Source organism: Ornithorhynchus anatinus, chromosome 11 (genome assembly GCF_004115215.2).
Source record: "Ornithorhynchus anatinus isolate Pmale09 chromosome 11, mOrnAna1.pri.v4, whole genome shotgun sequence".
Lineage (NCBI taxonomy): Eukaryota > Metazoa > Chordata > Mammalia > Monotremata > Ornithorhynchidae > Ornithorhynchus > Ornithorhynchus anatinus.
In genome coordinates, this window is record NC_041738.1 from 35,795,491 (window position 1) to 35,811,808 (window position 16,318).

The 16,318-nt window shown below is 47.0% G+C and overlaps 1 protein-coding gene across 9 annotated transcripts in view; it reads left to right on the plus strand.

Moving 5' to 3' along the window:
- HYDIN (HYDIN axonemal central pair apparatus protein) overlaps positions 1-16,318 on the plus strand; it is a 335,154-nt gene that overhangs the window by 284,845 nt on the left and 33,991 nt on the right. For 8 of the 9 annotated variants that reach the window (XM_029074826.1, XM_039913571.1, XM_039913573.1 and 5 more), the window contains 11 exons: positions 1,958-2,196; positions 4,333-4,447; positions 5,196-5,400; positions 6,147-6,382; positions 7,874-8,025; positions 8,524-8,713; positions 9,862-9,964; positions 10,081-10,341; positions 10,927-11,069; positions 13,241-13,459; positions 15,173-15,333. In XM_029074826.1, coding sequence (XP_028930659.1) covers positions 1,958-2,196; positions 4,333-4,447; positions 5,196-5,400; positions 6,147-6,382; positions 7,874-8,025; positions 8,524-8,713; positions 9,862-9,964; positions 10,081-10,341; positions 10,927-11,069; positions 13,241-13,459; positions 15,173-15,333 — 2,024 coding nt within the window. Of the gene's footprint in view, positions 1-1,957; positions 2,197-4,332; positions 4,448-5,195; positions 5,401-6,146; positions 6,383-7,873; positions 8,026-8,523; positions 8,714-9,861; positions 9,965-10,080; positions 10,342-10,926; positions 11,070-13,240; positions 13,460-15,172; positions 15,334-16,318 lie in introns of those variants that run through there. The other variant, XR_005660565.1, reaches the window with a different exon arrangement.

Below are 16,318 nucleotides of genomic sequence, written 5' to 3' on the forward strand. Positions count from 1 at the left end.
AACCCCATTTTACAGCTGAGGAAACAGAGGCACAAAGAACTTAATTGATTTGCCCAAGGGTCACACAGCAGGCATGTGGGAGAGCCAGGATTAGAACCCAGGTCTTCTGACTGCCAAGCCCAGGCTCATTCCACTAGGCCACGCCGCTTCTACCCAGGTAGAAGAAATGTAGTTTCCTCATATGATGAAGAAAAATTCATCTTCCAAGGCCCAGTGCTTAGTACAGTGTCTGACACGTAGTAAGAACTTAACAAATACCGCAGTTATCATTATTAATAATGATGGTATTTGTTAAGTGCTTACTATGTGCCAAGCACTGTTCTAAACGCTGGGATAGAGGGAAGGTAATGAGGTTGTCCCACGTGGGGCTTACAGTCTTAAAATTCCCATTTTCCAGATGAGGTAACTGCGGCACAGAGAAGTGAAGTGACCTGCCCAAAGTCGCACAGCTGATAAGTGGCGGAGCCGGGATTAGAACCTACGACCTCTGACTCCCTAGCCTGTGCTCTTCCCACTAAGCCATACTGCTTCGCTAATTATTATTAGTAGTAATTCTCTAATTATTAGTAGTAGCAATGGTAGTCCCCTAGTTCTCTACTCGACTATGGGAGGGAGGGTCAAGCAGAGGCCCGTCCATTCCATTCCTAGCTTGGTCAGTGGCTAGCGAGTGGCAGGCAAGTCAGAACGCCCCTGTAGCGGCGCGGGAGAGAGTCGAGAGTGGAGACTTAAGTTGACTGCCCGGAAGGAGGCAATGATCAACCCCTTTCCGATTTTCACCGAGAAAACTCTCAGGATCCACCACCTCAGCTGGGGCCTGGGTGTGGCCAGTGACCTCCCCCGGTCTCGTCGTCCCCACTGTGTGGCCTTCTTCAGGAAGCCTCCTAGTGCTCGACACTCCTCCCCGTGCAGGACGTGGATTGGGGCGCGTGGACTGAGCGTGGACTGGCGGGCTGGGATGGAGAGCGGCAAGGCGCGGCTACGGCAAGGTGTGGCCCTGCCCCCGTCCGCCCAGACCCCCGTTGCCCCAAACGGGCCAGCAATTAGGTTTCCTCGAATAATCCTGCTCCCACGTGGAAGACACAGTCTTCCCTCGAGTCCTCGGACTCTACCGTACAGGTTGGCAAAGTGGGTGTGTTTGTGGCAATCAAGGCATGGCCTGGAGGAAAGATTCCCAGGCCTAGGAGTCAGGGCTCTAATCCCAGCTCGGCCGCTTGCCTCCTGTGTGATCTTGGGCAAGTCACTAAACTTCTCTGTGCCGCAGTCACCTCGTGTGTAAAACGGGGATGAAGACCGTGAGTCCCATGTAGGACATGGACTGTGACCGACCTGATTGTTTGTAACTACTCCAGCGCTTAGTACAGTGCCCGGCACATAAGAACCGCTTTGCAAATACCATGAAAAAATGACATTGTAGCCAAGACGCAAATTGGAAAAATGAGCTACGGCAGAATTGAGTGTTCTACTAATGATGATGATGATGATGATTTGTAATAATATAAGGAAACCAGCGAGCTAATGGACATTATAATGAGAAGCAGCGTGGCTCAGTGGAAAGAGCCCGGGCTTGGGAGTCTGAAGTCATGGGTTCTAATCCCAGCTCTGCCACTTGTCAGCTGTGTGACTTTGGGCAAATCACTTAACTTCTCCGTGCCTCAGTTACCTCCTCTGAAAAATGGGGATGAAGACTGTGAGCCCCATGAGGGACAACCTGATCACCTTGTATCCCCCCAGCACTTAGAACAGTGCTTTGCACATAGTAAGCGCTCAACAAATACCATCATTAATATTATTATTCTTATGAATGTGCACAAGCAAAGCCCCAAGAAATACTTTTGCCCAGTAGTTAAACAAGGCTGGGGTAGAAGGGTTGGATTGTGACAGACAATCCTATTGGGTTCTCAAAGCTTAGAAAAACAAAATTCAGTCATTCCTGACCAATCTTTTTTTCCCTTTTTAGGTTATTGAGCCCAATATTGCCCAAGGAGGTGAAGTTATTGCCATCATTCCAGTGAAATTGTCTGTGATTTCAGTATTCTCTAAATACTCCATCAACCCTGCTGATACCATCAACTTTGGAGCCATGATCAGTGGCAGTCGAAAAAGTGCCAGTTTCGTTATTGAGAACACAGGTTTCCTTGAGTTTAAGTTCGTCATCTGCAGAATGGTTCAGGATTTTCCCCTGCTGCAAAAGAAAGGGTAAGGGAGAGGGGTTTGCTCTGCCTCCTCCCCCTGCATAAAAAGATGACTCAGTTTTGGGGCTCCTCCTATTCTCCAACTCTGCCCACTCTCTTGGAGAATTCACTTGCTCCCGTGGCTCCAACTACCATGTCTATGCAAATGATTCCCAAACTAACCATTCCAGCTCTGACTTCCCTCCTTCTTTTGCACTCTCACCTTCCTCCTGCCTTCAGGACATCTCAATCAGTCAATCAGTGGCATTTATTGAGCACTTACTATGTGCAGAGCACTGTGCTAAGATCTTGGGCGAGTACAGTACAACAGAATTAGCAGTCATGGTCCCTGCCTTATTTGAGAGGACTCAAATTTAACATTTCCAAAACAGAACTCCTCATATTCCCACCGTAAATCCTGCCCTCCCGCTGACTTTCCCATCACTGTAGACAGCACCCTCCAGCCTCCCTGTCTCACAAACCCATTCCTTAGGATTATCCTCCTCTTCTCTTTCTCGTTCAACCCACATATTCGATCTGTCACCAAAGAAACAATACCTCATTTGTAAAATGGGGTTTAAGATTGTGAGCCCCATATGGGACGTGGACTTTGTCCAACCCTATTTTCTTGTATCCACCCCAGTGCTTAATACAGTGCCTGGAACATAGTAAGTGCTTAACAGATACCGCAACTATTAATATTATTATTATTCACAGATGCTAAGGGTGGCTGTTGGTAATCAATTGAGGAAGTCTTGCTGGAGGAGGTGGGATTTTAGAGGGGATTTGATGATGGGGAATGCTCTAGTCTGGTGGATTTGTTGGGGCAGGGAAGGATGTTCTAGCCCAGGGGAAAACCATAAGCAAGGGGTCAGGGATACTGAGATGGGAGACCTGAAAGGGAACTACAGTTGAAGATGAGCTGGGGAGTAGTGAACGAAAGGTGCCATTATATAAAATGGAGAGAGCTGGCAGAGAGCCTTAATAATAATAATAATGTTGGTATTTGTTAAGCGCTTACTATGTGCAGAGCACTGTTCTAAGCACTGGGGTAGACATAGGGGAATCAGGTTGTCCCACGTGGGGCTCACAGTCTTAATCCCCATTTTACGGATGAGGTAACTGAGGCACAGAGAGGTGAAGTGACTTGCCCACAGTCACACAGCTGACGAGTGGCAGAGCCGGGATTCGAACCCATGACCTCTGACTCCAAAGCCCACGCTCTTTCCACTGAGCCACGCTGCTTCTCTAAACCAATTGCTTGAAACCAATGATAAAGGTCTACTTTATGCAGAGGGAGGCTCATTCATTCAGTTGTATTTATTGAGTGCTTACTGTGTGCAGAGCACTGTACTGAGCGCTTGGGAGAGTACAGCACAATAAGCAGACACATTCCCTGGCCTCAGCGAGTTTACAGTCTAGAAGGGAGACGACAGACATTCATATAAATAAATTAAGTGCTGTGGAGCTCGGTGGGGGAAAGAACAAAAGGAGCAAGTCAGAGCGATGCAGAAGGGAGTGGGAGAAGAGAAAAGGTGGGGGAGAGGGGCTTAGTCATGGAAGGTCTCCTAGAGATGTACCTTCAGTAAGGCCTTGAAGGTGGGGGAGTAATTGTCTGTCGGATTTGAGGCGGGGAGGGCGTTCCAGGCCAGAGGCGGGACATGGGCGAGGGCGTCAGCGGGAAGATAGGTGAGTTTGAAGCACAGTGAGAAGGTGGGTAGCCAAGGGAGGTTGCTGAAGATTGGAGAAATGTGTGCCAATTGAATCTTCCAAAAGATGGTCCATGCAGGAGGAAGAGGCTAAAGACAGGCAAACCATTGAGGAGACTAATGCGACAGTCTAACTGTGATACGAACGACAGTAAGTGAACCAGGGTGGTAGTGGTCCAGATGGAGAGCAGGCGGCGGATCCAGGAAACCTTGTGGAGAAAGATCTGGGGAGATTTAGCATTTGAGTTCATGGGAGAGCTGAAAGACCGCAAGGAGTCGAAGATGACACCACGGTTGGGCGCTTCTGGGGCGAGGAGGACGGTGGTCTTATTGATGGAGATGGGAAGGTTGGGAAGAAATGGGAGGTAGGAGAGAAAGTGAGATCCAGTCGAGTGTAAGGGATTGGATGCGGCTGATATTGCCCTATAATAATCGCATTCTTCCTTTTCCAGGGGATCTGTTAAGCGCAACCGATCACGGGATGGTGACAATTTCAGCAAGTCCTCCAGTGGAAAGCCAGTCAAAAATACTGATTCCGTGCAGAAAGACATGACTCTCATTGGCCAGGTGAGTACCTTCCTGACCTCATTCAGACCTAGAACTGAATTGCAGCCAGTCAGTTATCCTCCCAGTTGCACCCCTCCCTCCACCAACACCAGAGTTTGAGTCCAGTATAGCAGCACATTAGAAGGCTGATTATGATACCGCCGATGGAACGTATTCCTGGATGGTTTTCCCCTCCGTGATTTTTTGGGGGAGGCTTTCCATTTTGTTCATTCGAGTTATTTCCCCTTCCTTTTCCTCCCTGCCCCACAGCACTTATGTACATTTCTGTAATTTGATTTATTTATATTAGCGTCTCTCTCCACTCTACACTCTAAACTCACTGTGGGCAAGGAATGTGTCTGTTATATTGTTATATTGTACTCTCCCAACCGCTTAATACAGTACTCTGCACGCAGTAGGTGCTCAATAAATACGAGCGACTGATTGCCAGACTCCCTTGTACGCCATCTGAATTTCTACCTTCTTTTCTTCTATCATAGCTCTAAGAGACTGTAAATATTTGATAGGTGTTCTCCCTGTTGACCTTATTTCTGTGACATTTCAGCCGTGTCTCCCCTTGAGCTAAAAGGACTTGATAAAGAGTAGTGTGAGGCTGTGTCCTGCACAGACCAGGGGTAGCAGCCCCCCCCCCCCCGCCACCGCCCACCCACACCCCCGCCTCCAGGAGTGAGCGTCTGACTGAGATCCCCCAGTTCGCATCCAGGATCGGGCGCTCGGAATCGGGGGGTAATTTGGATTCCTCCTGCAGGCTCGCTTCACCCTGGGCATGTTCACCATTTATCCTGGATTTGGATCCATCCCTCCGGGACAACAGCAGGTCATCACAGTGGATTGTTTAGCGGATCCCCTCGGCCAATGCGAAGAGTTCCTGACCATCGAAGTCACGGAAAGGGATCCGAATGATCCACCCAATGGCATTCAGTACTCACTGATAGCGGAAGCCTGCTTACCAGGTATTGACTCTCGAGGACTTAGGTAAAACCCTCTCCCCTTGTCACTGCTATTCCTCTATCCTTAAATATCCCTCCCTATAAAGATAGTCTCCGACAGAAACGATTGTGTCCGTAGCAATGGCCACATCCTTCGAAGCCAAGTCATTCATTCATTCAGTAGTATTTATTGAGCACTACTATGTGCAGAGCACTGTACTAAGCGCTTGGAATGTACAATTCGGCAACAGATAGAGACAATCCCTGCCCAATGACGGGCTCACAGTCTAATCGGGGGAGACGGACGGACAAAAACAAGACAGTATAATCACGATAAATAGAATCAAGGGAATGAACACCTCATTAACAAAATAAATAGGGTAATAAAAATTTAGACAAATGAGCACAGTGCTGAGGGGAGGGGAAGGGAGAGGGGGAGGAGCAGAGGGAAAGGGGGCTTAGCTGAGGGGAGGTGAAGGGGGGAAGGGGGAGGGAGCAGAGGGCAGGGGGGAGTAGAGAGGGAGCAGAGGGAGTAGAGGGAAAAGGGGAAGCTCTTCATTTTAGATTGGAAGATCAACTTGAGGATCAGAAGGAACAATCCATCCCCCTGGGAACTGACTAAAATGAGACCTAATAGAATTGCCCCGGCCTCACTCTTCTGGATTCCATATCTCAAATATTTACGATAAGGAGAGACCCAGAGAACTGAACAGTTGCTCAGATCTCTGATCACGATGCATCAGCCTACTGGTCCCTCTCTGTTTTCCCAGCTTTCGTGATCGACGATCCGACGTCCATTTTTGAGGAGCATCGGATCTGCAACAACATCAACCTGTACCAGGTGCTGCCAAACATAGAAAGCGGAGGCGTGTTCGTGGAGGATGAGAACAAGTTTATCTTCCACAACGTCTTGGTCGGACACCAGGGTAAAGCTCGGTTCAAAATCAGCAACATGGGGAAGATCCCCTGCGATCTGAACATTTCGGTCAAGCCTATTTCCAACAAGGTAAGAGGGAAGAGTGCCAAAGGGCGATCAGCCTACGTTGACCAGCTAGGTCAGGAGAAATCTGTGAGCCTTTTAGGCAGTCTGTTTGCCAGGGTGGCAACCACATTGCTTGTGTTTAGACAGAGTGATTAATGAGCTGACCTCTTGAACTGGGAATTGTCAGTAGTCCCCTGTTGCTTGACAGAAAATATGGGATTTCTCTGTGTGCCTTTTTAATGACTGGTCATAAAGAGTCATTTCAGAGATTTGCTCCAGTTTCCCCTTCTGTAAAAAAAAAAAACAAACTGCCTGCCCCTCACTTCTTCTTAGGACTATTAAAACTTTAGAGGACTTGGAAAATAAAAGGAATCTGAACATCAATGGGGTTTAGGAAATGAAAGGACTACTTCTTATATGATAGGGCAACTCAGTATATGGAATTCTGCTTTAAATTGGGCATGGAAAAGAAACACCTTCGATACATGTTGCATTAAATTTGTATTTACAGAGTTTGGAATCTGGCAGAGAAGCTATTCCTGGCTGAGGGGGAGAAGGCAAGAGACTGGGATGGTGGCAGAGAGAAAACTTTAGATTGCCCTATTGCATCTTTATCTCAAAGTGGAAAGGGTCAGGAGAAGAAAGAATCTAGTTCTACTGTGGCTTTAGTCCCGGCCACATCCTGCCCTAAATCCACCTCGGGTTTCCGGGACTTTCTGCAGCAGGCTACACACTCAGCTCATTCCCAGATGAGGGTTTTGTTTTTTAAAATCTCAAAAGATTTAGGCAGAGAAGCAGCTTGGCCAAGAAGGAAGAACGTGGACCTGGAAGTCAGAGGACCTGAGTTCTGGTCTTGGTTCTGCCAATTGCCTGCTGTGTAACCTTGAGCAAGTCACTTGGCTTCTCGGTGCCTCAGTTTCCTCACTGAAAAATGGGGATTCGATACCTCCTCTCCCTCCTACTTAGACTGTGAGCCCTACTTGGGACAGGGGCTCTGTCTGTCCAGATTAACCTGTATCTACCCTACAGCTTAGAACAGTGCTCCTCACATAGTAAATGCTTAACAAATACCATAAAAAAGTTGATGAGTGTGGATTTGAGTCTCTTGCTTTTAATGTTCACACGACCGAGTCAGAGAAAGGGGGAAAGTCAGCAATGGGGAGGGTAATACCTGGTCAGGTGTTTCTTCCTGCTCCCTGCCATTTTACAAGGAAACAGAAACAGAGGAGGGAATGTAGCAGTTCCCGGGAGAAACTGAGACACAAGCAATGCTTGGGAAGATGTCAGTGATCTCACGGCTGAATGTTTTCTTCTCTAGAAATGCATTCCTATTTGCATAATGAAAATCACTGGGCAAATGGGGTTGGAGGCATGGAATTTCATCTTTTGGACAACTATTCAGAAAAGTCAGTTTTGTAAATTGAGGGATGCTGAGATAGTTGTTAAAGCATCTTGGAAAAGTTGCCTGATGCTTCTAATTTATTGCTCCTGGGCTGGCGGGGGCTACCTCTGCAGGCCATTGCCCGGATCAACGATATCTTTGAGGTGGAACCCAACAAGATGTACATTCCCAGTCGATCCCATGCCTTTGCCACCGTGACCTTCACTCCTCCGACGATGCAGAACTACCAGTGCATCTTTGATGCTTCTTTAGAAGGCCTGCCCAGGTAATGGCTTGCTGGATTATACTCTTGCTTGGGGAAGGTGAATATTCCACCTAGCTCTTTCCCTGGTCTCCGTGGACTGGTAGCGTCACCTCCGCCTCGTCCTCCTCCACATCGCCTCCCCTGCAAACTCAATCCTCACCCCCTACCATGACAGCCAAACTCAGGACCCACTCCCTGCCCACCTTCCCCTTCCTGGATGCCAAAATTCCTACTCTCAACTCTGCCCTCTCCACCAGCCTCGATTCTGCCTCTTCTCCCTTGGTTAATCTCACCCTCCTCCATGGGTGAGGAGGGGGTGCGGTTGGGTCCTCTTGCTTGAGGAGGGGCCAGTGTAATTTTGCCTCAAGCTCTTTTCCTAATGGAACGTGCCTACCAACTCTCTCCTGTGGTACTCTCCCATGAGAGTACCGCACACAGAAAGCAATCAATAAATGCGATTGATTGATAACACCCCCGGACCGATAGACTGACCAACCGTGGTGCCCTTGGTCCCTACAGCTTGTATGCCAAGTCCCGAAGCCTCACGTTTGATATCACCGGAGATGGGAACCTCCCCCGCGTGAGCATCATGCGGCCCATCGTTAGTAATAATAGAGGAAACCCCTTGCTACTCTTCAGAAGACTCCGGCTGAGCCATTCGGAAAAACTGCCTCTCATCTTTAAGAACAATGGCACCATTCCTGCCCAGGTCAGGACGGTCTGGGAGGGGAGAGATTTCCAACTTTCAGAAAAAGCAACTTGTTCTGGACCCAAATTTTTAAACCGCCTATCTCTTCGGCCTCATTTATATCCTCCATTTCTGTAATCCCTTAGGCTGCAAGCTTGTCGTGGGCAGGGAATGTGCCTACCAGCTGTTACATTGTACTCTCCCAAGTGCTTAGTACACTGCTCTGCACACAGTAAACGCTCAATAGCTATGATTGATTGATAATCCTGGGTGCTGACTCGGTCTGATTTCTTCTGTCCTTAATGGGCTATTCACCCGCTTTCCATATTTGATAGATCATCCCTCTCCCCACCCTCAAAGCCTTACTAAAACCATATCTCCTCCAAGAAGCCTTCCCCAGTTAAGCCCTCATACCCCCTACTCCTTCTCCCTCCTGCATCACGGAGGCACAGAATCTGTACCCTTTAAGCACTTGATATTCACCCAGCCTCCGCCGCCCTGCACTTACGTACCTATCTGTCTTGTGTTTATTTACTTGGATGCCTGTCTCCCGGTCTAAGACTGTGAACTCTTTATGGGCAAGGAACAGTTTAAAAACTCTATCATATGGTACTTTTCCATGCGCTTAATACAGTGCTCTGCACACATAAAGTGCTCAGTAAATTCGAGTGATCGATTGGTTGGGAGATGAGGATCTAGCTCATACAATCTTGAGCAATATCACCCTACAGTACTGTGTGCCCAAGTTTTTATGATGTCCGTTTTGAGAAGAACAGAGTCCTAAACAGTCCCTCGTTAGGAAAATTAACTTCATCCTCCATTATGTCAGCCCAGATCATACCCAAGAAAATGTCCAGCCAAACAGACTAAACATTTAAGGAAAGCATTCGAAGTTGAGCTATGAAGTGAGGTCGCTGGGCTGTGCAGTCACTTGCCCCGATCACCACTTACACATGCCGCAAGTTCTAATATAAAATTCCTGTTGATGTATCCATTACACCTGCTAAAAGTTTTAATATAAAATTTCCATCGATGTATCCAGGGTTTAGCTAAAGCCCTTTCAAATCAGGCAAGCTTCTCTGTTGGGAGTAGGCAAAGTTCACTGTAAGTAAAAATGAAATCAGTAATATCCACAGTCTAATAATCATCTCTCGGTTGCCTTTTACCAGGTGCATATGGATCTGCTGGATGAGTGTGGAGTCTTCTCCCTGAAAAACAGGCCCACAACCCAATGCATCTATTTGGTAGAGGACACTGAGTCCATGAAGGAAGGTAAAAGAGGACAAAAGAGTCTGATTTAACGCCGTTCCCATACCGAATCTCAGCGATGATTCTCCTTATCTTAAGATGAATTTTTCTTCCTGAGCCCTCCTTCTTTTTCTCTACAGCCAAGAAGCCTCATCTAGCCTTCCTTATCGTCTACCCTGGGGATACTGCTGAATTTGATGTGCATTTCAAACCCCGACAAGCTCAGAAGCTGACTGGCACCATTCTCTTGTCTGTGGTCGACAATCAGTACGAGGAAACCAGCATTCAAATGATTGGAGAGGGCTATGAAGATGATATCACCCTGGATAACATCCATGGTTTGGTACCCCAAAGCAGCCTAAACGACGCAGAAGAAAATCTTTCGGTGAACCTGTTAGAAGGTAGAAAAAGAGGAAATTGGGGTGCTTAGACTCGTTGACACCAAATATTTTCACAGTGAAAATGGGATTAGTATTCATGAGGGAGTACCTGGCTCGCAGGGAATTGAGATTAACTTCATTTATGCAAAGTGAACTTTCCTCAGCAAGTTGTACGGTCTTTGCTGCCTGTAAGCTGGTCTTCTCTCCAGGCTGAGACACCTACAGTCCACTACGGTGCTTCTGCCCCAGGGCTATCCTATATCATTGCCCATGTCCCCTAAAGGACTTTGGGTGGACACCACTGTATGAAGAATATGAATGCCTGTCCCACTACCTGCCCATCCAGGATTCGAGCCACTTTCCTGGCTTTGCTATCTTTTTTCAGCTGAAAGAGGGTTTTGATCTGTTTCTTAGTTGTGAGAAAGGTTACTGTTGGATGAGGAGGAGCTGGAGTCGGTGTTCTCACTTCAAGAAGGAGGAAGAGTGGGAGGATTGCCAGTGACACCTTGTGATCCCCGGGAAAAACGTGGTAGACACATCGCTCCAAGCGCAGCTTGGCTGAGACGGCCGTGGCGGGATTCCCGATCTTGCTTTTGTATTCTCCAGCTTCCCATGTAGATCACATCCAGTTTGGGGACTGTCACGTCAACAACACCTATCAAGTGACCTTCACAATTACCAACCATAGTCAAGCGGTTGCAATCCGGTTCGAATGGCCTTTTGCACCTCCACTTCATTTCTCCCCACAGGTAATCAGAGTCCACTGGGCTGTACGTTGGAAGCCTGGCTTTTGAGTCCTATTGAAGTTGGGGCTCAGGCTTCCAAACTTCCAGGCGGGAGAGGCATGCTTAATTGTTACCCGGTTTCCAGGGATGGAGTAAGCAGGAGTGAGCCTGCCCCCACCCCCTCCTAATGTCTGTTCCAGCCATCGCAGGAGAGGTTGGCACAGAGCTGACGGTCCAGATGACCTAGGGGGCTGCAATACAAAATGGGATGCGTTGGCTAGTTCAGCCATTCCAGTTCTGTGGTAAGGGTGGGCAGGTACAAGCCTTCCGGTGGCATAGATACGACACCATGGAACGCCCGACTCTGTCACTTCAAGAGGGAGTATGATTGTGTGGGACTCCTGGTTGAGCAGGAGTTTGGAGGTGATTTGCTGGGAACTGCTTCTATCAGCATCCTTTTTTTCCTACTGCATGGAAAGGGGATGAGGTGTCCTGGAGTTGAAGCAAGAGGGAGAGAGGTATTAGAAGTGCAAAAGTGCTTAGGTCTAACCTTAGTAGGTAGGATTTTGAATTGAAATGGAAGGTTCCTGGAAGCTTACCTGGAGTTGCAGGTTTCTCTGGAGATGCAGAGAAACATGATAAGGCAAAGTCCTAGATACAGTTTATTGAAGAGTATATGGCCTGGTGGATAGAGCACGGGCCTAGGAGTGAGAAGACCTGGGTTCTAATCCCCATTCTGCCCCTTGTCTGCTTTGTGACCTTGGGCAGTTACTTCACTTCTCTGGGCCTCAGTTGCCTCATCTGTAAAATGGGGATTAAGACTGTGAGCCCCATGAGAGACAGGGACAGGTTCTAACCTGATTTGCTTCTATCCACCCCGGCGCTTAGAACAGTGCCTGGCGCATAATGAGCGCTTAACAAATGCCACAATCATTATTATCGTTATGGTTATTATTCGGAAGAGGCTTGAGCCACAATCACTGGCCATCTTTGGTTCGTGGCCACTCTCTCTCATTTCTAGTTCTAGGTCAGATGGCTTCTTAGCACCTGGAGCCATTTATACTTCCAGTGATGTTGTTGCCAAGGCAGACCAGACCTAGTAGCACCTCACTCACCACCCCTAGACCATATCCAATATGGTTTTTCAGTCCTGGGGTTAAAATCAGCTAAACAATTGCCAGAAAGTCATATAAATTAAGCTTAGACCAATCAGTCACCTTTTTAATCCGGCTACGGATGCTTCTTGGTGAGCTTTGCTTCCCTGGGTGATGTCGGGGCCATCACTCTGTCCCGGCCCCACCTTCCCATGTTCTTAGCCCTTGGTAAATGCTTAAACCCGGAGCTGAAGAAGTAGGCTGAGCAAACCCTGAACGTAATTGCGGGTGCTAATGGATTCTCTTAAAACAGTTGGGTAGAAACCATGTTGCGATTTGTGAGTGTTTATGTAGAGTGCAATCTGCCTGTACTGAATATATTTATATATATTTATTCAGCAAAACAGTACAGGCAGATTTCAGTCTACATTTGGCCTCTACCACATCCCTCTGCTTCCAGCAATTGGCTTGAGGACTGTCCCCCATCTCTCCCCATCTACATATCAATTTTTCTTCAGCCTCTACTCCCTAGCTGATGATTTTCACTCCTCCTTAGCTTATCTTCTAACTGTATTCACGCTCTTCTCTCAAACTCCCAACTCCTTGTTCATTCTGTTCCCGTGGCTTGGGGACCCCAGATTTCCCCATCTTCAAAGCTTTCCTAAAATCCCTCCGCCCCAGGAAGCCCTCCCCGATTAATTCACATCACCTCAGTCACCTTCATCTGACAGGCACTTTTTGCCCCTATCCATTTCACTTCTATCCTCAGCAATTATGTCTATGCGTAGTGTTCGATTTATACATTTTTTTCGCTCCCTTTAACAGGGAATGCGAGTCTTCTCTTGTATTCTGCCAAGTGCTTAGTAAAATGCTTCACAGTCTGTAGGCACTCGGTAAATGCCATTTAATGATTGATTACCTATTGAATTGCCAAGTATGCGGCTATAAGTCAAATGTTGAAATGTAATGTATTTTTTTTTCTTCTCCTGCACTAGTAGTTCACCATCTGTCCACCCCATGCCTAATACTTATTCTCTCTTTTGTAGGTTGAGGGATTTGGTTCCCAAAATATTAAATAACAGTTTCCCATCCTCGCTCCAGGTTGGCCACCTCCACGCCAGCTGCACTAAGGACATCACCTTAACCTTGAAGTCGGATGTGACTACCGTCCTAAGGAAGATGGTGGTCAAGTGTAAGGTGTCCAAAATCACCTTCCAGCTGCCTGCTGACCAGATCCCAGACTGGGACGACTGCATGCGTGTTGTCAAGTGGGTGGACTCGGGGAGGAGCCCCTCCACCAGCCTCCCAGTGAAGAAGAAAGTGAGTGAGGACAGAACCAGCGGGGATCACCTCAGCTTCTATGAGCTTCCTTCTCCCTGGAAAAAGTCATTAGACTCTCCTGTGCAGTGATCTTAAGAGTTCAGTTTCAATTTCGCCCAATTGATCTAGCAAGCAGGCGGTCTGTCTAATAGAGAATCAGCGTGGCCCAGTGGATAGAGCATGGGCATCAGAGTCAGAAGGACCTGGGTTCTAATCCCGGCACTGCCACCTGTCTGCTGTGTGACCTTGAGCAAGTCACTTCACTTTCCTGGGCCTCATTTCCCTCATCTGTAAAATGGGGGTTAAGACGGCGAGCCCATGTGGGACAGAGACTTTGTCCAACCTGATTACCCAAGCACTTAAAACATAGCCTGCCTGGCACATAGCAAGCGCTTAACAAATACCACAAAATATTAAAAAAGTAGACCCTATGCACCCTGAGAGTATCGCCTCCTAAAATAATTTTGGAAACTTCTCTCATTTATTCCTTCTCCAGGAGCAATATAGTAATATTCATGAAAAATACCTTATGTAAAATTTGGTTTTCTGGCTGTCTTTTGCTAAGAAGAAATCTAGATTGATGAGTTCTGTGGAGAAAGCGATGGTTAGCCCATAGCTCCCACTCCTCCCATTTCTCAGGCTCCCATTAAACTCCAGTATAATAGTGTCAGTGTCCCAATTATTTCTTTCACCTGCCACCTCACGGAGTTTCATAGGTGACTGCTTCCCTTCTCATACCTCAGTTTATTCATCTGTAATTAGAGAAAGGAAATGCCAGTGGACCTCAGGGGGATTGGATTAGGGAGGGAGGAGAGCGAGAGAGGAAGGGTTGTGAGGCGCATGAAATCCGAAAGCCTGCAAAGCACTAAATGGAAAGTGGCTTTCTGTGAAAATCAAAAATCCTTCCATGTACAATACTTGCTGCCTGTCTGCAGAAGTTTTCCTCGCCAATCCCGTGCTTGCCAGTGCCATCACCATGATACAGTCAGGAATAGTGGGCACCAGCAACCTGAAGAAGTAGCCAAAACATCATAGAGCCAGATGGCCCTCAAAGGTCCCTAGAGTCCATATAGTCCAGCTCCCTGCATCTAGGCAGGAAAATGCCTAAGCCTGCTAGATGTCTAATACTTTTTTGAAAGTTTTCCTAACACTCTTGGTTATTTCAGTTCTCATTAAAATTCCCACTTTCCCAGGTATTGGGTTATTTTAGGCTTGATAGAATTTTTTCTAGACCCTGGGCGTATAGGCCTGAATTAATTTGAAAAGTTGATATACTGACAGATATCTTGGTCTGTCTACATTATATATATATACATATGTGTAGAGATGTGTGTGTGTGTGTGCTGCAAATTAGTACAAGCCTGTATAGCCAAGGTAACTCTGACCTAAAATCAATCCAAGTTACGGAAAGTGAGAATTATATCTGGAGCTGTTTGCTTCTTTTATTTATTCAAATGAATGTCTATCTCCCCCTCTAGACTGTAAGCTGGTTATGGACAGGGAATTCATCTGCTAATTCTGTTGTATAGTACTCTCCCAAGCGCTTAGTACAGTGCTCTGCACATAGTAAGCGCTCAGTAAATACCATTGATTGATCGATTGCTTCCCCCACATTCCTAAATAAAAATCAAAATTCCATATTAACCGAATAATCACTTCTATAATAAAGGTTTGGTGCTGAATCGCTGAGGACGCTTTTCCCTTGTTTTTCAGGTAATAGAGACGGATCCTGAGCCCACCCACACCCTCCTGGAAGACAGTTCCCGAGAGCTGGAGCTACAGATCAGTGCAGTTGTGGACTACACCGCGTTCAAGTGTGAAATGGAAAACGTGCAGTTCAAGGAGACACTGCTTTTCCAGACCAGAGTTTTTAAGTGAGTAACTGAGGACCGGGCAGGCTTCACGTCCCCTAAGCTGTAACTGTTGGTCCAACAGCAGGAGAAAGAACATTTGCCTGGAAAGCTCACTTCCTGCCTTTTAAATTATGCCTTGGGGTTAGTAACTGCCAATCCTCATCCTGAAAAGGGATGATGCAGTTTTGTGGAGGAAGGCCGCCTTCCTCATCATTTGACAGAGCAACCTTCCTCCCAGTTCTTACTGTAAATAAAAGATAATGGAAATGAACTAGGTAGTCATCATCTGAGGTGAACCCCATGCAAATGAACATAGAACCTCGGAGTCCTACAGGGCTCAAAGCAATGGGGTAGCTCTCTGACTCCAGACTGGTGAAAAGGAAAGTATCCAGAAGAAATAGCTATCCAAGCTTCAAAATGAAAATATGCCCGACCATTTATTTGGTCAGCGATGTCTTTTTAACGTTGAAAGAGGTTAATTTTCCAATTTTTATATTGAACCGTTTTTTGCGGTTGGGCCATTATGTGCAAGTGATGAAGGGAGCAGATGTGGGAAGTAAAAAGATGCTATTTTTAAAACTGTCTTCATGACCCTAATTACACCTTATCTGATTCTGTTGTCATCTAAATATTCCCACATCACCCCAGCCAATTGTAGTGTGCTCTCCTTAGGCACTTCAGGAAATGATAAAGGTATTCTCTTAGCATTACCCATTTGTGATTCAGCTGGAAACAGAAATGCTATAAATGCTCTCCTCCCAGATAACTGCCTAACATGAAATTATTGGGCTTTCGAGCAAGAGTCAGGTTGCCTTTGCAGCCCTTCACTTCCTATTGAGCAGGTGCTGAGTGAATTTTGCCCCGGTGGCGATTGTAAAGAGCAATCCGATTTGCTCTCTGTTGTCCAAGAGGCAGTGTCCCACTCTGGAATGATAAACAATCTTAAGACCCAGGATCTCTAAGGCCTACTTCTGGATCTGACCTCCAACTCCCTGAGAGATATCAA